The sequence below is a fragment of the Leptonotus elevatus genome, chromosome 2 (assembly GCF_054856555.1).
Source record: "Leptonotus elevatus isolate MCC_2025b chromosome 2, RoL_Lele_1.0, whole genome shotgun sequence".
NCBI lineage: Eukaryota > Metazoa > Chordata > Actinopteri > Syngnathiformes > Syngnathidae > Leptonotus > Leptonotus elevatus.
In genome coordinates this window covers 2,499,568-2,522,256 of record NC_141240.1, presented here as the reverse complement: position 1 = coordinate 2,522,256, position 22,689 = coordinate 2,499,568, and the positions used below count along the sequence as shown (strand labels likewise).

General features: G+C 42.1%; 1 protein-coding gene across 4 annotated transcripts in view; it reads right to left on the bottom strand.

Annotated features, from left to right (window-relative positions):
- plxnb3 (plexin B3) overlaps window positions 1-22,689 on the bottom strand; it is a 148,268-nt gene that overhangs the window by 11,421 nt on the left and 114,158 nt on the right. For all 4 annotated transcript variants that reach the window (XM_086067153.1, XM_086067156.1, XM_086067155.1 and 1 more), the window contains exons 33-38: window positions 17,652-17,818; window positions 17,325-17,485; window positions 16,782-16,929; window positions 16,634-16,698; window positions 10,792-10,867; window positions 6,425-6,499 (exon numbers count right to left, since the gene is read on the bottom strand). In XM_086067153.1, coding sequence (XP_085923279.1) covers window positions 6,425-6,499; window positions 10,792-10,867; window positions 16,634-16,698; window positions 16,782-16,929; window positions 17,325-17,485; window positions 17,652-17,818 — 692 coding nt within the window. The remainder of the gene's footprint in view (window positions 1-6,424; window positions 6,500-10,791; window positions 10,868-16,633; window positions 16,699-16,781; window positions 16,930-17,324; window positions 17,486-17,651; window positions 17,819-22,689) is intronic.

Here is a 22,689-nt window from a genome sequence, read left to right as displayed (position 1 = left end):
GGGCACTTCACGAGGAAACGAGAATGGAGGCCTTCTCTCTAGGTCAGTAAAAAATTATTGCTTTTGTAGGGTCACAAATAAGACCTCACAACTATGTGCCCACATGAAAGTTTTCTTTGAAAGTACTGAATTAGTTTTTTTCAGAGTTTGTTCTATTTTTGCTGTTTTCATGGTTAATACCTTTGTTGTTCAGGGAAAATGGTATTTTTTGTTTTTGTTTTATTTTGTTTTTTTCCTTGGCAAATGGCTTCTATGTGTTATTTTGGTTGGTAATGGATATGAGATTGAATCACAAATTTTACTTTTGGTAGGTCAACATGACTGAAAATAGTGAGTTACAACATTAATGGTCTAAACCATGTTATAAAGAGGAAAAAGATTTTGACTAAGTTAAAATGACTGAATTGTTCAATTGGGCTTCTACAAGAAACACATTTAAACAAGGTATAACATGCCAAATTAAAACGCGAGTGGGCGAAACAGATATTTGGTGCCTCATGAGAAATATAAGAAAAGAGGAGTGGCTATACTCCGCCATAGATCATTAGGGTTTGTATCAGAAAAAGTACTGAAAGACAAAAATGATCGTTGGGTAATTGTCATAGGTTCTATTGGAGGTGTCTTTCTTACAATTATGAATATTTATGCTCCTCATGAGGATGACCCACACTTTTTTAAAGAGATAGCTCAAATTCTAGCGGGAAACTCAAAAGGAATTATAATACTAGGAGGGGATTTTAATTTTGTGATAGATAATTATATGGACAAATTTCCACTTGAACAAAGGACTCTATCATCTAAATCTAGGACATTGATCAATATGCTACAAGAATTGGGGCTTGATGATGTATAGCGTGTGAAAAATCCAATGGTTAGAGATTACACTCATTTTTTGAGAGTCCACAAAAGCCACTCTAGAATCAACTTTTTTTTGTATTTCCAGACTGGATGTCCACAGGGTGGAAGATTGAGACATTAAACCACAAACTCTCTGAGACATGGGCCAGTTGTCATGTCTCTGAATTTGGATAAGGATAAACCCTTAAAACTGTGGCGGATGAACGTGTCATTGTTAAATAACCCTGATGCTATTAAGCATATAAAGGAGGAATTAAAACTCTTTCTTGACTTAAATGACAATAATGAGATTTCCCCCTCTGTTTTATGGGACACAGCAAAGGCTGTATTAAGGGGCAAAATTATATCTTTGTTCCAGACTTAAAAAAGAACGTGAGGCCAAACAAATACAACAAATGAGCTGATAAAACAATTGGAAAGTGATCATACAAGGGTGACACAAAAAAACCCCCGTCATCACCTAAACTTGAATAACTTTAGAAATAATTAATCAATTATTTATATTTTTCAGATTTACCAAGAATAATTAATGTTTTAAGAGTCTACCAAATTTGACCTTTAAGATGCCATGGACTACTGAGGAAAATACATTTATAGGCATATTTTCGGCTGAAATCTATCCACGCAGCTCAATTGCAATTCAAAGAACGGTTCGGATGTCGTGAATTTCCTGTCCACTCAATGACCTACAGATGGGTCAACAAGTTCAGAACCCATGTGACTGTCCATATCCTCAATGGTAAAGACACTAACAGACAGATCTGCGATCAAAATTCTCCGCACAGACTCCCGGTTGATTCCAAGCTCCTGACGTCGCCGACGCATAGACTTGCTTGGGCTGCGGACAACAGAGTCTCTGACTGCAGCAACGTTGTGAGGTGTCCTTGATGATTTCAGTCGTCCAGAGTGTGATTGTCTGTTAGTGTCTTTACCATTGAGGTTATGCACAGTCCCATGGGTTCTGAACTAGTTGACCCAGCAGCAGCTTTAGCAGGGAAGCCCAGACTTCCTTCTCCCCAGTCACTTCAACCAGCTCCTCCGATGGGATCCCAAGGCGTTCACAGGCCAGCCGAGATACATAGTCTCTCCAGCGTGTCCTGGGTCCTCCCCGGGGCCTACCGCCGATGGGACATGCCCGGAACACCTCTCCAGGGAGGCGTCCAGGAGGCATCCGAACCAGATGCTCGAGCCACCTCAACTGGTTCCTCTCAATACGGAGGAGTAACTGCTCGACACTCAGTCCCTCCCGGATGACCGAGCTTCTTACCCTTCCTCGAAGGGAGAGCTGAAAATATGTCTCAATTATAAATGTATTTTTCTCAGTCCATGGCATCCGAAAGTCAAATTTGGTAGACTCTTAGAACATTAATTCTTCTTGGTAAATCTGAAAAATAAAAATAATTTATTAATTATTTCTAAAGTTATTCAAGTTTAGATGATGACCGTTTTTTTGTGTGTGTCACCCTGTAAAAGAACAAATAACCATACTGTTTTACAGGATCTGAAGAAGTGCAGACAAGACTTGAATGATTTACTTACATAACAGGCGAAGGTGCTTTAAGATTCGCTAATCAAAAATATTATGAACAAGGGAATAAGGCTTGTAGGCTACTTGCATTTCAGTTAAGAAAATTACAAGCAAGTAGAACAATCCAGAAAATGACATGTCCCAAATCAAGGAACATAGTTTCACACCCCAGAGCAATAGCTAATGCTTTTTGTACATATTACATGCAACTATATAACTCAGACCATGTACCTGATAGAGAAAACAAGATTAAACAGTTTTTGCAACGTATTTATCTTACTAAACTTGATGGGAATGAAGCCAAAGCTTTGATGGAGACTATTACTAAGGAAGAAATTACATTTATTATAAGAGATCTTAAAAATAAGACGCCGGGCGGCGATGGGTTCCGGGGGAATTCTAAAAATGTTTCCAGACAGAGCTTGTTCCGCTTTTACACAGGGTATTTAACCACATATTAAATTCTACCAAAAACATGGGCTGAGGCAATAATCTCTGTGATATATAAGGACGGAAAAGATCCCACTCAATGCGCCTCATATAGGCCCATTAGTTTGCTGTGTAATTATGTGAAAATACTGAGTGCAATTTTGGCTAGGAGACTTCAGAAGATTGTTGTTAAATTTATTAACCCAGATCAGACAGGATTCATACCTGGGAGATTAGGTGTAAATAATATTAGGCGCACCTTAAATATAATGTCACCAGCTAAGGAATGTCCACACCTATCAATGCTTCTCAGCCTTGACGCTGAGAAGGCATTTGATCGGGTGGATTGGATGTTTCTGAAACTGGTGCTGGCTGAAATGGGTTTTGATGAAAGTTGTATTAAGTAGTTTGAAGTGTTGTACATGAGTCCCACATCTAGAGTACGCGTTAATGGATATATGTCTGAAAGTTTTCCTTTGGGAAGAGGGACACGCCAGGGCTGTTGCTTGTCGTCAATTTTGTTTGCTATAAGTATAGAGCCTTTAGCAGAATTGATTAGAAATAATCTGTTAATTTTAGGTATATCAGACAAATGTAAGACCCACAAATTATCCTTGTATGCGGATGGTATTATATTGTATATTACAGACCCAACAACATCCATACCAGAATTTTTAAAATGTCTGGGGGATTTTGGCATGGTTTCAGGATACATGGTAAATAGTTCAAAATCTGAAGTTATGATGATAAAAGGTAATTGGCCTTTGGAGTTGGATAAGAAGGTCAAATTTAAATGGTCTCTTGGTAGGTTTATTTAGGAATCACAGTTACTCCGGATACTTCTCAACTGTATGAAGCAAATTTTGGGAAATTAGTGCATCTGATTCAGAAAGATTTTACTAGGTGGGAATTATTGCCACTTTATTTTTTGGGCGAATTGAAACTGTCAAAATGAATGTTCTCAGATTACTGCATCTGTTTTTGTCTTTGCCTATCCGGATTCCAGCGTCTCAATTTAAAAAGATGCAAAAAATGGTATCTTCATTTATTTAGCAAAAAAAAGAAGAAACCCAGGATTAAATTTGCGCAACTGACCAATAGTAGAGCCCGTGGTGGTCTTAATCTACCGGACTTTAACTTGTATTACTGGGCAGCACAATTGCGTGGAGAGATGGAGTGGCAAAAACAAAGTAAAGAAACAACATGGTTAACTCTGGAACAAAGTTTATGACCTCTGTCCTCGCTGAAGGACTTGATATTTGGCCCCAAGGAGGAGTGGAATAAAATTACAAATATCTGGGTGGACTGCACCTAAAATTCTAAGTAATGTTAGTAAAAAGATTAAAGCTCCTCTGTCGATATTGAGGGCTACTAGAATATCTGGCATTGTGGGTTTTCTACCAACACAAATGGATGTGAGGTTTCGGGACTGCGAAGGCAAAGGTCTTACCCTTGTAAATGTATTATTTCAAGGTGAAACTCTGAAGTCTTTTGGGTAGTTACAGAAGGAATTTGGTTTGGTTTCGAATGATTTGTATAGGTCTTTACAACTGAAAAGTTATCTGATGTCCAATAAAGAGTGGTCCTTTCTTAAAGTGCAACCTTGGGCCTTGGAAACTTTCTTTATTGTATGTGCAAAAGGGGGAAAATGTGACAGAACTGTATCTCACTTGTATAAAAACTGGACTTGTTGCCCCATTTGGGACATAACTTCCGAGACTTTTGTTGTTTGCTGTTTTTGTTTTGATTTTTTATTGATTTTCTTAATTTTTTTCCTTTATTGTTTTGGTTTTATTTGAGGAATAAGAATACATTGTGGCTTTGGAAAAACTTGTGAAATTTTGTGATGAAGACTTGAAAGCCTGTGTTGAAAGACTTTTGTTAAAAAAAAAGTACTTTGTCTTTATTTTGTAAAGCACATTTTCCATTAAATTAAAAAATATATATACATTCAAAATGTCTAATATAGCTGCGTAGGATTTAGTGTCTTCATTTATTTTGTAAAACGCCTTTTCCAATTAAATAAAAAAAATTATCAATACAAAATGTCTTATATAGCCATTTAGGATTTAGGAACACAACTTTTAAGTGCAATATGAGGCAGAAACATTCTTTTTTTTACATGGTTCAAGTGTAAAATAACAAGGTATTAATGGTTTAACCCATTAAGGCCTAAAGTGCCTGGCAAAACATGCCTCTAAAACCTATGGGTGACTTTTGAGTGGAAATTCAACAATATTAAAAAAATAATTGATATCTCAGCTCCTGAAGCAGATAGAAACATAATTCCAAAAACATTTCAGAGCGTACACCTGTGCCGTTCACACAAACCTAAATTTATTATTATAAACCTTCAATATGTTTCTTTAAAAAATCAACAAACAAATGTCGCATCTGCTGGTATATACTGTAACTCAATACATATTTACCTTCAACACTGGACCACAGTTGTAACAACCTCAGGGGATCGAGTGGTAATTATTTGTCGTCCATTCTGTCGTCAACATTTTCAACATCATCATTTTCAACATCATCATTGTCTACAAACATATTTCTTAACAGCATGTCACTGTCGACTCGTTACACTGATTCAAATTCCTCCCGCGCCGCCGTCAATCGCGTCATTTATTTCATAACTTCCACGAATCTGCGTCAGCCATGAATGCTCCAATAAAATTCCAGGACATGCTTCGAGGCCCACGTCACCTCTTGTGTATATTTTGATGCATTTCATCGGCTAATAGACCAAGAATTGGTAAAAACAAAACAAAATGACTAAGGGGAGAAGCACGGTTAATGGGTTTAAGTTGTGTTCCTATAATCTAAACAGCTAAACTTGACATTTTGAGTTGAATGTTTCTGTTTTTTAATGGGCAAAAGTGTTTTATAAAATAAATGAAGACAAAGTTCTATTTATCTTTTTTTTTATAATAATGAATAGACCTCAATGTGAAATTTAAGGCACTTCTCTTCCTCTAAACAAAGAGAGTGATTTACAAAGTAGCCTTGGTCCAGAATATTGAAAAATAAATAAAGTAAGTTGTTACACTTACTTACCAGCCAGCAGCCAGACAGTCATTGGTCATGCTAACAGGTAACCGCTAGCCACTTACGTCAGAGACTTCTGCCATATCATACAATGATCGCGTAATTAATTAAAGGTTTCTTAGCATCCTAAATTAGCGATAGAACATGAGTTCGGGATAGCTTTATGTTGATGTTGGTCACAACTACAATGTCAATCAACTACGATAATGAACGTCTAAAAGGGAAGTCAAGCTAGCCATCACAAAGTAAAAGTGTACTTAAGCCATTTGCTTTGCCGTCAATGTATTACTGTATTTAGTCAACTTTATTGTGAAGTTAGGTTCAGCGTGTTACGTTAAGTATCATTCAGCTTCCTTGACATGTCAGAATGGTATTGACTGTGAATGTGCACCCAATCCGCGGATCGGGCAGGATCCGAACCGACCACGGATCAATGATGATCCATTGCACCACTAGTAAGGGGCTAGGAAATTATGTCAATGAGATGTTCCCACTAAGATACAAAGGCAAACATGTGTGTGTGAGTGTGTGCGCGAGCGTGTGCATGTGTATATGTGTTACCTGGTCATAATATTTGTTGATGTACATATAGAGTTCATGAAGTGCAACAAGACGGTTCATTTCGGAGGCGAATTTCTGAAAAGACAGAGGAAACCAGATGTCATTCAAATGTTAAAAGACATTTTATATTTCTGATTATTTACTGTCTTTACTTTGACCTTGTGTTTTTTTTATTTACGATGGGAGAAAAGTGCAAACTTGATGCCAAAAACAATGTTACTTCCAAACATGTCCGGCACACTATTTGAAGACCGTACAAGAAACAAACTGCTTGCTTCAAGTGATAACATTTCAATTTGATGCTGTTATATGTTGTGCACACAGCTTCACATCATTGTCAGGCCTTTTTCAATGGCAATAAAAATCCAATGTATCGGATCTCTGCAAATGCGAGTAAATGCACAGTGGGTAATGGGTATATATTGCTGGTGTTGAAGCCATATTACATTGTTCTTTGTTTTTTCTTTTTTGAGTGTGATTTCTGGGCTAGGGCATATAGCTTTTTGACTGTCGTTTTATGTTGACGCATTCGTTTGGTATTTTTACATTTACATTTTTACGGAAATTGAGTGAAGCTGTTTTAGGTATTAATGTTATTGGAAATTAAATAGTTTTTACTACACTATTGGACAATTTTTGGTTTTGTTTGTGATTCAATGACACACGTCAAAGACTTCTGGCCGGTTTAACCCTCAACAAATATGACCTTTTACTGGAAAGACTCTATAGGTTGGGCCAAAGCCCCATAAGTCACAGTTTGGCATATTTCATATTTTTGTCATGTCAGTCCTGATATGCAGAGGTGGGTAGAGTAGCCAAAAAAATTATACTCAAGTAAGTGTAGTTTTACTTCAAAATAATATTACTCAAGTAAAGTCATTAAAAAAAATCTGTCAAGTACAAGCAAAAAAGTATTCGCTGAAAAGAATACTCAAGTAATGAGTAACTGCTTGAATATGAAGTCTGATTTACTTTTAAAAACAATGTCATCAGACAAAAACTAAAAATTATCTGCAAATGCTGGCATCTTCAAATCATAAAATAAAATTAAAAAAACTTTTTGAGCTCTAACAACAGTGAAACCAGACACGTTAGGCCAAGCATGCACAATCCATTCACAAATTGTAGCGTAACTCGACCGCTCTGCGTTGCCTCCCAGTCTAACGACCATAGGTAGCAGTTTCTTAAAGCACAAGCACCAAGATGTCATCTTTCAGTTTTCTTTCGGGTTCTCATCATGCCTGCCAGAAAACTCAAGATTTTTTTCCCCCCAAGTTGTTGTCTCAGATCTTAATGTGATATATGCCAAGTTTGAACTCAATCGGGTACAAATTGTTGTCAAAGTGGGGAACAGTGAATGTGCAAACATGGGCCAAAACTGGTTATTAAAAAATTCATAGCTCAATTCGTGTACATTTTAGGAAATGGCTTCCATTGACTTTTTTTGTGTGTCTCGTGGTGCTACACGTGCCTGCCAATTTCCGTAGCCCTCGGTAGAACGTGCCAGGATTGGTTATTATTTTTCCATGCTAGGGGGCGCTATAGAGCCATGTTGTTATGACAACTTCATAAAATAAAATTATTTGCCCGGCCCAAAGGGTGTGCAAAGTTTGGTGAGTTTTTGTACATGTTTAGGTCCCCAAAAATGTGATTGTTTGCGGAGAAGAAAAACAAGTCTTACAAAAACAATAGGGACCTCGCAGCGTACGCTGCTCGGGCCCTAGGGGTACTTGCACGTCTGGGTAGTGGCACATGGAATTTTAAACTTTATTGAAAATGGAACAATAAACTCCTGGAGGCATCCGAACCAGATGCCCGAGCCACCTCAACTGGTTCCTCTCAACGCGGAGGAGTAGTGGCTCGACACTGATTCCCTCCTGGATGACCGAGCTTCTCACCCTATCTCTAAGGGAGAGCCCGGACAACCTGCGGCAGAAACGCAATTCGGTCGCTTGTATCCAGGATCTAGGACCAGCTTGTGAACATAGGTGAGGGTAGGAACGTAGATCGCCCGGTAAATCGAAGAGCTTTGCCTTTCGACAAAGTTCCTTCTTCACCACAACGGACCAATACAGAGTCTGCACCACTACAGACGCTGCACCGATCCGCCTGTCGATCTCCTGCTCCAACCTACCCTCACTTGTGAACAAAATGCCAAGATATTTGAACTCCTCCACTTGGGGCAAGATCTCATCCCTGACTCGGAATGGGCACGCCACCCTTTTCCGACTGAGGAACATGGTCTCAGATTTGGAGGTGCTGATTTTCATCCCAACTGCTTCACACTCTGCTGCAAACCGCTCCAGTGAAAGTTGATGACCACAGCTTGAAGAAGCCAAAAGCACCACATCAACTGCAAAAAGTTGAGATGCAATGCTGAGGCCACCAAACCGGACCCCCTCAACGCCTCGGCTACGCCTAGAAATTCTGTCCATAAAAGTTATGTACAGAATCTGTGACAAAGGGCAACCTTGGCGGAATCCAACCCTCACTGGAAACTAATTTGACATACTGCCGGGAATGCGGACTAAACTCTGACATCGGTCGTACAGAGACCGAAAAGCCCGTATCAGGGGGCTGGGTACCCTGTACTCCCGAAGCACCCCCCACAGGACTCCCCAAAGGACACGGTCAAACACCTTCTCCAAGTCCACATATCACATGTGGAATGGATGGGCGAACTCCCATGCACCCTCAAGGAGCCTGCCGAGGGTGTAGAGCTGGTCCACTGTTCCACGACCGGAATGAAAACCACACTACTCCTCCTGAATCCGAGATTCGATTTCCCGACGGAGCTTCCTCTCCAGCACCCCTGAATAGACCTTATCAGGGAGGCTGAGTAGTGAGATCCCTTTATAGTTCGAGCACACCATTAGTTAGTTGGAGCACACCCTTTTAAAAAGGGGGACCACCACCCTGGTCTGCCCATCCTGTCCCCGATGTGATGTAGACTACGGCAGCCCCACAACATTCAGAGCCTTTAGGAACACGGGGCGGATCTCATCAACCCCTGGGGCCTTGCCACAGAGGAGCTTTCCAGCCACCTCAGTAACTTCGACCCCAGAGATAGGGGAGCCCACCTCAGAGTCCCCAGGCCCTGCTTCCTCAAAGGAAGATGTGTCGGTGGAATTGAGGAGGTCTTCGAAGTACTCTCCCCACCGATTCACGACGTCCCAAGTCGAGGTCAGCAGCACCCCATTTCCACTATACACATTGTTAATGGTGCACTGCTTTCCTCTCCTGAGACGCCTGATGGTGGACCAGAGTTTCTTCGAAACCATCTGGAAGTCGTTTTCCATGGCCTCACCGAACTCCTCCCAAGTCCGAGTCCGAGGGTCTCACTGTCATTGCCCACGTGAGCGTTGAAGTCCACCTAGCAGAACGAGGGAGTCCCCAGAGGGAGTCCCCAGAGGGAGTCCCCAGAGGGAGTCCCAAGAGGGAGTCCCCAGAGGGAGTCCCCAGAGGGAGTCCCCAGAGGGAGTCCCCAGAGGGAGCGCTCTCCAGCACACCCTCCAAAGACTCCAGAAAGGGTGGGTACTCTGAGCTGCTATTCGGTGCATAAGCAAAACACAAACAACAGTCAGGACCCATCCCCCCACCCGAATGCGGATGGAGGCTACCCGCTCGTCCACCGGGGTAACGAACCCTTGCCTGGGGGGCAATAAGTATGCCCACACCTGCTCTGCGCCTCTCACCGTGGGCAATTCTGGAAAGGAAGAGAGTCCAACCCCTCTCGAGAGGATTGGTACCAGAACCCAAGCTGTGTGTGGAGGCGAGTCTATATCTAATTGGAACTTCTCAACCTCACACACCAGCTCAGGCTCCTTCCCTGCCAGAGAGGTGACATTCCGTGTCCCCAGAGCTAGCTTCAGTAGCCGGGGGTCGGACCGCCAAGGTCCCCGCCTTTGGCTGCCGCCCAGCTCACTGCACACCCGACCCATTTGGCCGCTCCCACAGGTGGTGAGCCCATGGGAAGGGGGACCCTCATTGCCTTTTCGGGCTGTGCCCAGCTGGGCCCCATGGCCATAGGCCCGGCCACCAGACGCGCGCCTTCAAGGCCTGCCTCCAGGCCTGGCTCCAGAGAGGGGCCTCGGTGAACCACATCCGGGCAAGGGAAACCGCGATCCAAAATTGACGTTCATCATAGGGGTCTTTTTGAGCCATGCTGTGTCTGGTCCCGCACCTAGGACCTAATTGCCATGGGTGACCCTAACAGGGGCATGAAGCCCCAGACAACATAGCTCCTGGGCTCATTGAGACACGCAAACCCCTCCACCACGATAAGGTGATGACTCACGGAGGAGCTTATGTATATATGTGTTGAGCCAAAACTAGCTAAAATGTTCTGCATGTTAAGTGTCACTCACCCCGGACAGCTCAGTCAGAGTGGAGTTCATCTCCTGGTAACAGCCGGAAGAAGCCCTGTGGATGTCACTGTAATATCTGCACAACAAACAAACAAACAAACACACACACACATATTCATATTCACACATATGTTCCTGGCGGCCATGACGGCCCTTTTTTCCTAAAACATAGTGCGGTTTGGGATTTTGACTATTTTTTTCCTCTGTATTTAAGTTTTTCAGAGACTTTCCGTGACAGGTAATGGGGGGAAGGGGCTGCTGAATCCTGGAGGCTCAAAGATGCACTGTACGGCTCATCCTGCAGTGTACCTTGAAATGCTAGTATGTTCCATCCCAGCCACTCACATTTGGATGTAGTCCCTAATGTTTGTCATGTTTTGTAGAGGATTTCTATGGATGAAAAGTGAACACTAGGCATCTTTGGAAAATATTTTGTGGCCCCAGCATTGTCAAATGACGCTCCCGTTGATGTCGGAGGTGTACATGATGAAATCATTTTATACTAAAGTATGCCCATATTCTCCATGTGCTAAAGGAGCAAAAAGACACACAGTTACGCACTTACATGACTGTGCGGATTCTCCCAACCACGTTTCCAGTCTTTCAATTACACACCACATTGCCAGATACACTCTGGGTGAAGAAAGCCTTAAATGTGTGCTTTCCCTTCCAAACTTTTGCGTAGATCTTTAATATGCAGAATTTTTATAATTTTTGAAAAGCACAGCAATGTTGTCGAAGTACCATACATACAAGGCCTTGCAACATACAACAGGCGAAAACAAATCAGCAAAAACACCAGAAGATTACCCAAAAGGGTCATATCACAGTTGTGTATGAAACTCGAAATGAACTTGAGGAACATATAAACGACCAACTTATCCATTAACTATTAGCAAAGATCGACAATCATCCATTCACTCTAACACATTCACACAAACACAGAAAGTAAACAAATTAATTGACCAAAAGATACGTACGTCCTTAAGTACTAAATAAACAGTAATAATAGTTAAGAGAAAAAACACAGACGAAGGGATTGGGTGTGAGGGCATCTAATCGCTATTCTAAGTATTTCTTGAAGGGCTTCCATGTCTTGTTGAAGACATCACTGGCAGCGAAAATCTAATCTTTTCTAGTTTAATATGCATCATAACGTCTCGATGCCAGCTATTATGCGTCGGGGAGGAGAGCATGTTTCCACTTAAATATTATTGTAACAAAAATTGCCCGCCCCCCTCAATTTTTCCTCCTTTTTTTTTGTCTTTTTAAACATTTCTCCATGGGGAATGTGTGTGCGTGCCTTGATGGATTAACCTTGTGTTTCCAAAAACCAACCAGAGACAATTCAAAAAGGAAAAACTCTTTGATTCCCTCCAGCAAGGGACTGAATTTCGTTTTTACAACCCACAGGAAACACATACCTCAGCGCCTACCGAGATCTAAAAGCCTGTTCAGCAAGCAGACTAGCGATAGGACTGCTTATCAGTTCCCAGACCAATTTTATGGTCTGGTCTATCTACAGGAATCAGCTACGTGTTTTTTGGAAACAACGCCCCTCGAAAGTTATACGGTACCACAGTGCCCTCCAACGGTCACTATCGGTATTATCCTCAAGAATCCTGCCGCTCGTAATTAGTCTACAAAATTCGGGACATAAACGGACTTTATGTACTTGACTGACATCAAGTGACTTCTGTTGTTTATCTTTGTACACAACCTGTATGTCTATCTCAAATGAATGATGTATGTAACTTCTGCAGCCATCTAAGTTTAGCTAATTAGTAATCTTAGCGGATTCAATAACTTTATGATTGCTACATATTTGAAATGTGTTCAGAATGATAAATGAAGCATCTGACTTGTCAATTCTGATTAAAACAATTATCAAATGCTATCCCAAAAGCTTGGCCTCATTCGACCAAGTCTGCTTCAAGCACACGGAAGAGGTGGGGACTGCTTGATCTCTCTTCTCTTCTCTTCTCTTTGCCCACACTTCTTGCCCCATGAACTTCTCCTGACCATCACGAGAGACGTGGTCACCGAACACGCTGAGAGCGACCACGTGGCTTCCTTCTTCGAGCCCCAGACTTGCAACCACACCGTGCGCCCCAAAGTGTGCATTATGCAAGGATTCGCAACCTCACCACACACCCCAAAATGCGCGTGTCTGTTCCTGCCGAGAGCCAACCCACCTACCGTCCACTCTCTGAATCACCCAGCGTCCCGCCGACCCGGTTCCACGATGAGCCGCTGTCCGCTAGCGACCCACGGATTTCTACTCCAGCCTTACGGCCTCTCAGCCGCGCAAGCACTTCGCCACCAATCGGGACTTGTGCCATCCAAGGACCTACCACGGCCTCCACGCTGCGCGCGCACCTCTCCACCAACCAGGAACCTGCAGCGGCCTCTCAGCCGTGCGCCCATCACCATCAGCCAGAGACTCCAATGCAGTATTCCAGCTGCGCGCGTGCTCACTGCCCTCGCCTCCAATGGAGTTTTCTTCAACTGAGGATCAACGCTCACCGATTCCCTCTCTTTCCCGTGCACCTGAACCAGTCCGTAAGTGCGCCTTCATTGCAATCTGACCATGCCACTGGCGCAACGCTTTGATCCAAATATAAAAAGGATTGATAGGTCAAAATGCTTCCATTTCTTTTCCCCATCCACCTTTTTCATTACCGTCTTATCTTAGTTCGTTAGGTTGCATGCTTTCTTTTTATCCTTGATTCACATTTTAATTCCGTTTCATTAATAGGTTAGGCTGTGACTGATATATGTGTGTGTTTACTAAATAAATTTGTTGTCTAGAGATTCAATTTCTACCAAATCATTTGTTCGCCATTACGGCAACCCAAATAATCGCTTAAGTATTAAGCGTCTCGCCAGCAGTATGGTAAAGGCCAATACTTGTATAGCCAATGGCAAATTGGTGCTGAAAGAGGAGGGCAACCAAAGAGGGCTGTGCACGGTTCAAAATCGGGTTTTTGGTGAGCTAACGAATACACACACACTAGCACGCACGCACGCACGCATGCACATACAAAAAAAAAAAAAAAAAGAGCAATGATGATGACATTACCGAATGAACAATACTGAGCTCTTTTTGGAAAAAAAATAAAATTAATCAAGGTCCTAATGAAGTACCACTGATAAAGTGTCGAAGATCTGACGCCAGATACTGCTAAGAACTGGACAAGACCAAAATGCATGTGTATGGTCAGCCGGTGATTGCTTGCACCCATTGCAAGTGTCATTGACGTCAGGGTAGATCTTAGCAAGCCTTGCGTTTGTATCGTGTACCCTGAAAATAATTTTGCATTGAAGCAGACCGTGCCGAGCAAAGATAGAGGAAGTGTGTACAAGATTACATATTTGCACTAATTGATCAGCTAGTATCGACATTCCAATCTACTCCTTCACCGTCAAGCATTTGAGGATCAAGGGATCCCAAGGAATTATAAATAATAGATATGGCGTGCCTCTGAGCAGGGTCTAGGGTGAGCACTTGGTCGGCTGAAGACCCAGAGGGCTGATTTGGGAAATTAGAATAAGTAGACTGTATGAAGTGTCTAGCTTGCAGAAAATTAAAAAAAAGTGTGATTGAGGTAGATCGACGTGCGAGTCAGCAAAACGGTTGTCTACATAAAAATCCCAAATCCGCGCCAGGCCTTTGCGTCGCCAGCTGACAAAAGTAGGGTCAGAACTGGACAGTGTAAAAAGTTGATTCTTAACAATAGGAGCAGGAATTGATGGTTTGACCAACCCCAAATGTTCAAAGTACAGAGGACCATGTTGTTCTGAGAGACATTGTACACCCTAAGCGGCAGTCGTGCGGCGGCGAGAGAATGTAGCGAGTAATGAAGCAATCAAGCTGGGGGGAAAAAAGATTTCCTTATGAATACCGGGATGTGCTGAAACAAATAAAGGAACTGGGGGAGTATCACCATTTTTACCAAGTTGACCCTACCTATCTTACTGTGCCGGTGTGTCATGACAGGTACGGTGGTCACATGATATTCAACGAGTAAATTGCCAAACAAATTAAAGGCACTATAAATTAGGCAACTATATAGCGCGGGGTTAGGGAATGGAGTAGACATTTGGACACAGCCATAGCTTGACTTGTAAAATGTTGATTATAGCAGTGATTCATAACCAAGTGTATGCCAAGAGCGCCACCTTGAGTGCCACAAAACTTTCAGTTTTACACGTGAGCAATAGTTTTACTTTAAGAATGGCCTGAAATATAAAACATTAACTCAGTGTTTGCCAGTAAACACAGCTTTCTATGCAATTCCTTAAACACCTTATGAACATGTAAAAAAAAAAAAAAGTCAAAGGTTAAAAAAATATATATTCTCGATTTTTTGAAAAAGGGATGTTTGGGAATTGGAAAACACAGGAGGGAATCTTGAAGGACTATGAATGGTTCCTGCAGTTAACAGACATTCCTAAAGTGAGGATGCACAAGAAGAGACAATAGCCGCGTTTCCACCTCAGGAACTTCGGGGTAAATTTATGGGACAAACCCCATATGTGCGTGTCTCACCTGCAGGAGCCTTCCCAACCGGGCCACATTTACAGGAACTTACGGGGACGAGCGGAGGTCCTACTCGAGGGGAGGTACTCCTCCGGCCCGATAAACTCCTGATCGGGCTTTCATGCTGATTGGCTAAAAATTATTTAGTATAAAAAATTATCTGACCTTCATGCGCGACGATGATACATTCTCGGCTTAAGTCTCTTCCACGAAAAACAATTCTCTTAATAATCTTTTGTCGATTTTCGTTCCACTGTTAGCCTTCATCTAGACGCCGTCTCCTCTCACTCGAACCATCCATCCATGCCAAGTACATAAAAAAAAAGCAGGAAAAAACGGCAACCACCACAAGTTTTTTTCTTTCCTTTTTGTTGTTCTGATTTTTGCGGCGCCGTGCTTGGGTGACGTCCTGCGGTGGAAACGCGGCTAATAGGCCCGTTTCTACCGCAGGAACTTTGGCGTAAATTTGCGGGGCCAACCTCGTATGTGAGTGTTTCCACTACAGGAGCTTTCCTGACCGGGCCACATTTACGGGAACTTAAGGAGACAAGCGGAGGTCCTACTCGAGGGTAGGTACTCCGTCGGCCCGATAAAGTCCCAATTGGACTCCGGCGCTGATTGGCTAAAAATAATTTTGTATAAAAATATCTTACTTTTATGCGCTCTCGGCTAAAGACTCTCCCACCAAAAGAATTATCCTAATAAACCTTTGCCTATTTTCTTTCCACTCTACTGTTCACCACATCCTTTTCAAATTCTTAATTTAGACTTACTCAAACCATCCATCCATGGCAAGTACACAAAAATAAAAAACTGACAAAAACTGCAAATGCCTCATGTTTTCCTCAAATCCTCATTTGTTGTTCTGATTTTTGCGCCGTGCTTGGGTGACGCCACGAGAGAAACCGTCGCACTGTGATTACGTGTCGATCGAAACTCGTGACGTTGCGAAACTGAATCGTGTGTGAATCAGTGGAGACAGCCACGAGCGGGGCGGCTGAGAGAACGGTTCCTGTGTAAGTACACGGGGCTATTGTTGGCATAGAATTCATTCACTAACATAAAAAGGCAACACAACAACACTGAGCTTGGAATAACACAAGAATGACCAAATTAACCAGAAAGTACTTTAACATGAATGAATGTTGTGTTATCTCACCCAGCAAAAACGATTTTTTTTGAAGCGCTGCATAATGTAAAATTTTCCCCCAAAACTGAATTGATGCTGAAGTACAATCCTGATTTATTCAAGTACGGCTTTGTGAATGAGGCACACAAGCCATACCCGTGGGAACTCACCTCTCCACCAGCTGTTTGTATCGGGGGATTTCCCGGGCATAGAGCAACTTGTTGACTGGAGAGTCCTGATTGGACAGAAATCGGTCACAATAAGTTACATGTTAGACACACATGAAGTCAAGCATAAACAAACAGACAAGTGACGTACCCGGCCCACTTTGTGCTCAGATGTAGTACACGAGTCAATAAAGGTCTGAGCAATGACGGATAGGACAGCATCAATGCTGTCCGTCACTTGGACATCCAATACAAACTGAGGGTTCTTCAGGATGTTGACCCAGAACCTGAGAGGGAGACTGGTTGCGCAGAAAAGCCAAATTAGACAGACAGACAGCCAACTTAGACAGACAGACAGACAGCCAACTTACGACAGACAGTCAATTTAGACAGACAGACAGCCAACTTAGACAGACAGACAAACAGACAGACAATTTAGACAGACAGACAGACAGACAACTTAGACAGTCAGCCTAGCCAGCCAGCCAACCTAGCCAGCAGAGCCAGCCAACCCAGCCAGCAGAGCCACCTTAGCCAGCCAGCTTAGCCAGTCATCTTAGCCATATATACGCACGCACGCACCCCCCCCCCCCCCCCCCCACACCCACACACACGCACACACACACCCGCACACACACCCCCACATACACACACACACATGTTGACTGTCCAAGCGATCTAGTTGGTATCTCACCTGTTGGTCTTCCAGATGTGGACAGTCTCTGGGTCATCAATACCGTGTTTCTTTGCCATGTCATCCAGAAAGTCAAAAAAAAACCTGACAGCAATGGGAGGAGAACGCTTCGTGCTCAGGATGGCAACAAAGAAGTCATCCACAAACTTCTGCAGAGTTCCCTATATGCCAACAGAAGGGCATGTGTGTCAGAACTACAGGATGTGAAAATTTGAGTATAACCTTCAAGGAAAGTAATCTGGTCATTAAATATAATTGATTAAACTGCTCTTATATACACTGAAAACAGTCTGGTAAGGTGCTTCACACAGTTTCTACTGGTTTTACCTTCATGGAAAGAAGCCTGGTCAGGTATATCTCAGGTATGGCCTTCGCTCTTTCTCTCTCCCTCATACTGCTCTTCCTGTGTTTCGGAATCTCCGGGTCTTCATTGCTTTTCACCAGATGCCACAATCGAAGTCCCTCCTCTTCTTCACTCTCCAACATTGGTGTTTCTGCAATAACAAGATGTTCCACATTGTTATTGGGCCCGTTGGCAATGTTCCCTCTAAGCTGCCTGTGTGAGCAATTGTGCAGTGCTCTCACCCTCTCAGTGCATATTCTCCTCATATAAAGAAATTGGCACATGTGGTTGACGGAGTGGGAAAGCAAAATGCCACAAAAAGACTGCAATGCAAGGTTAACACCCAATCATTGTGTGACAGAGCGGCTTTCACAATTCAAGACTAGAGTGACCATCAAGCACACACACTACATTTCTTCACTCATTCCTTCAATTCCACCCCAGTTCAATCTGCAAACACCATTCCCAATACCCTTAAAGTTTTAGTATCATGACCAAGGATGCATGCCCAGTTATTCTACTATATTTTGAAGGGTTTAACATACATATACCTGAGGTTTATTACGAATTGTAAAGCTCTGACTCACCACGGTGAGTTATACTCTCGTGTCGGATGGCCTACATTGTCGACCCGCAGCCTAATTTACTGGCACACATTTATAAGGCAATTCTTGGGCTGCTTCACCTCTATCTTTTTGTTTTTAGCAGGCAGAGAAGCACCGGACAGTATTCGTAGCGTTCACAGGACTTCTTTTTGCTTTCTGTCTCAAACATACGGACAGAATTTTGTAAAAACACAAAACAAAACAAAAAGCTTTTGGGTACTCAGCACTATCAGCCTGGGATCTTCTGCAGAATGACTTAAAGTTCAAATAACTGGTGTCTTTAAATGTTTTTAAATCAAAATTGAAAGACATGGAAACAGCTTCCATACAGTGTCAATGTTTTTTACTTGGCTGTTTAATTTTATTGATCATTTAATCCAAAATGTTGTACTACACTTTTTTTTAATTTGTCCCACTCTGTACTGTATGTCTGTGACTTTGTGTTCTTTTGCTGCGGCCTGTCTTGGCCAGGTCTTTCTTGAAAGAGAGGTTTTTAATCTCAATGGGACCAACCTGGTTAAATAAAGGTTAAATGAAAAGAAAAACACTCACACTCTACACTTACTGCAGGCGACACAGACCGCTCCAGTAAGGAAGTCAAAACATGTGACCGGCTCAGGCAAAAGGGACTTCATGGGTCAAAAAATTAAAACTGAGATATAAATATATTCGAATTATACACTTAATTTCCTTTAAAATATATACAATACACCGACATACCTCAAAAAGTAATTTTAATGTTGCCAGGCTGAAATCCCTCATTTTGAGAAAGACGCTTAAAGTTTTGGTCCGTACATTTTTCAAATGGCCATAGCAACCAGTAGCTTAGGAAAAAATATTGACCACAAACCTTGAGGAACTGTCAAAAGACCACTGAAAAGTCAATTCCAGTAGCAGGTAAGGAAACCATCCGAGATTTAAACCCATTAAAAGTTTAGTAAATTTAAACTCTCAGCAGATGAAATCAGCCTGAACTTTGAAGATCATATTAAGCTTACAATGGGATATATGCCGTGGAGGAGGCGAGACTACCAGCAGAAAAAAATCATACACTTACGCTGTTTACATTTACTGTTACAACATATAGGCTTGACAACAGATTAAACGCAATTTTAAAAAAAAGTGACGACATTTAAGTAGCAGCATACAGTGACCACTGTTAAGTCCATTTATGTCAGGCTTGTGTAGAATTCAATACTGTCGTGTTTTTGTTGTTGTTTTTTACCTCACATGACGAGACTGTCTGTGGGTCGCCAGCGCCACCATATGCAAACAACTGAGAATCTCCAGCAGTTGAAATGAATTAATTTAATTACAACTGTTTGATTTATAATTTTACTATTTAGAAGTGGACAAAATTGCTTTAATTTACTCAGTATGTCTCTGAGGGAGAATTTAAGGTGATGTGGGGGTGTGAATGAAGCAAATGTGTTAAATAGATTCCTTTGTCTTTACAAAACCAGTTGAGCAAGAAGGGGGTTTTTCTCTTCACATTACTGAGAGCAAAGCAAATGTGTTAATTAGATTTCTTTGTTTAAACTGGGGCCAGCAGGTTTGCTTTGAAAAACAACTCATTCTTATCTGATCTCTGAAAACAACATCATTGTAGAAGGGGGACGTTTGGTGAGTGTATTGATGTATTATGTGACTGTCTGGGAAGGAGAAGAACGGCTGAGGATTGGACGAAGAAGACGGGGAGGGGTTTGAAGAATCAGGGGAGGATACTAGTGATTTGCTCAGGGGAGGAACGACACACATGTGGGGAAACAATGGCGGCGTTTGGTCGACTGCATGTGTCCATAAGCTTATGTGAAAATAAATCCTGATTTCACCGCTCTCATTGTCTGAGTTTGATAATCAACATTGTGAACACGGGAAAACAAAGAAACGTTTTCTAACATATGGTGAACCCCGACGCTGAATTCTTAAAGGACAGGACTTTCTAGGCGCCTAACTACTTAATTACGGTAAGTGGAGATGTTCATCCACGTAGGGAAGTCCTGTCTGTTGAGAATGCTGCGACGGTTTTCGTCTGATAAATTTTAACTGCATTGTACATGAGATCTGGTTGAATGGGTGTTTTTCTTTTTTAAATAACACGTACGTGGGGTGGAGCACTCTGAAAGTGCTGGCCTGTACATATGCGCGGCTGAAGAAGCATTTTTTGACGACAGGATGAAGTAAGCGGTTTTATTTTGTTTTGTTTTATTCCGCTACAAAAAATTCGATAGACCATAATGGTTATTTTTATGAATTTTGAGAGGGGTACGGATTGACGCGGGGGTTTTCTTCCACTAAGAAATTTAGAGATTATGGTACGCGCCTGCTTTTTTCATAGCAGTTATTTGGGACAGGATGACGCAGAGTGTTTAATTTGACCTCTGGGGAGCATTCGATAGCACGTAATAAGTTATTTTAAAATGCGCGGCTGCTGAAAATTAAGCAGTATTGAGGGTACGGACAGGTTGATAGCAGCGGGGAAATTGGCTTGTACCGCTGTTTGTTCGATCGAGAGATTACGTGATTCGTTATTTATGTATGTTCAATGTCTGTGATGTGGGTACGTTTTGTGGTCGTCTGTTTATTTTGAGGTAAGGAAGGAGTAACGAGCGACGTTGCGAGGTAAATATGGCCTGTTGAATTGTGGTACCACCAGTGAGACGTCACTGAATTATTGATAATGGTGTATACGTATTGCATGTGATAATAAATGTGCAAATAATGTGAGGAATGGAAAGTGAATTTGACTGTAATACTGTGTGTTTTGACCCTGTGATAGGTGTGTGCGTGGGTGTGTGAGCAGCATTTGTGGAGGAGGTGTGACTTCAAGAGAATGTTTTTTGTTATAAAATGACTGGGGTCAATTGTGTGATTATTATGGGAGGTTTTTTTTCCGAGTTGATACGTGTGTGTGCGTATGTGCCGGCAATAGTTTGTAAAGTTGAGAGAATTGTTGAGTACTTGTATCAGACCTAGATAATATAAGGTGGGGGCTGATCGGGTGAGAATTTGACTGTAATAGTGTGTTAAAGGTTGTGTGACCATGTTTGTATTTTTTCTCCTCACTGTCTGTAACTGTATGTTTGGTATTGTTTATGTGAGGTAAGAGGAGGCTTGTTCTGGTGTTGTCTGTTATAAAAATAAAATATACAAAGGACAGGAGTGTTTGTTGTGGAGGAAAATCCCTCCATTGTCTGTGTGAGAGATAGCTGGTGTGTTAATGGCGTTTGCTTTTCGCATAGGTCAGTGGGAAAACAGGTTTTCTTTGTGTCAGGATTGTGAAAGGTGATAAGTATTTTTTTTCTCATCCCTTTGTCCCCAAAAAGGGTGTGTGTGTGTGTGATAGGAGTGTTGAAGAACAGGTTCTCCATGTCTTGCTGTCTGTAAACAATTTTAAATTTCCCCGCTCCCAACAGCCTGTAGGATTAGATAAGGATGGTGTGCTATTGTTTTGAGAAGGAGACTTGTAATCTTTTGTGTCAGGCAACATCTGATTGTTATTTTAATGAGTTTTTGCAGGACTCGTCTGCTGCTTCTCGTTGACTTCCTGCTGTGCGGACGGCTGTTGAGGGGGATGTTAGGACCAGGTGATATCCGTATTGTTTTATTTGATTAGGTTCGCTTTTATAGTTGTATGTGAAGTAATACTTGTTTTTTGATAAATAATTTGCAATTTTTATTTTTATTTCCTATGACTCCCTGATAACTGTCGTAAGCGTGAATTTTTTTTAACCTTTGTTCTCTCTCTGAGTTTCATTCCAGAATTTGGTGTCGGCCATTTTGTGGACGGTTCCGAGGCTTAGGACACCCATGTGGGCGCTGATCGGTAGTTGTCACATTTTCGACATTATTTGAGGTAACATGTAATGAAAAAAGAGTCTAAGGTAGACTGCTATGAAAATATGGTAATACTACTTGCTATAGTTATACAAAATATTTTTTTATAAGACACATACTATGCATAAATACAGGTAGTGAACTCTCTTACTGTGATCTTATCTCCCTCTGTCTATTGCGAGTGGATAATGTGTCAACCAGGTTCAATCATTGGCCAAAAGGTGTTTTTCTTGGGTGTCCCAACATCGTGCTGGATTAACCTGGCTATTGGGCTCCCGATTGCGGACAGCGTTCTCCTGCTCTGCTTGGTGTAATGAGTGGACGGCGAGCTGCACGAAGGTTGCTTTCGGTGGGGTAAAGTGACCACAGCCAGCATCTAGGATGGTGCACCGTGTATACGCACGCCCAATGACTGTTCAATGACTCTTATGCGTTGTTTTGGGGTTGTGCATAATGTCCAGTCTATCTTTTGAGCAGACATCTCGAACTATCATCCTACTGCCTTGATGAACTCTTCCTGGGAGCAACACAGTGATAAGCCCAGGCCTGCTTTGAACTTTGCCCTGTGCAGCTGCTGACA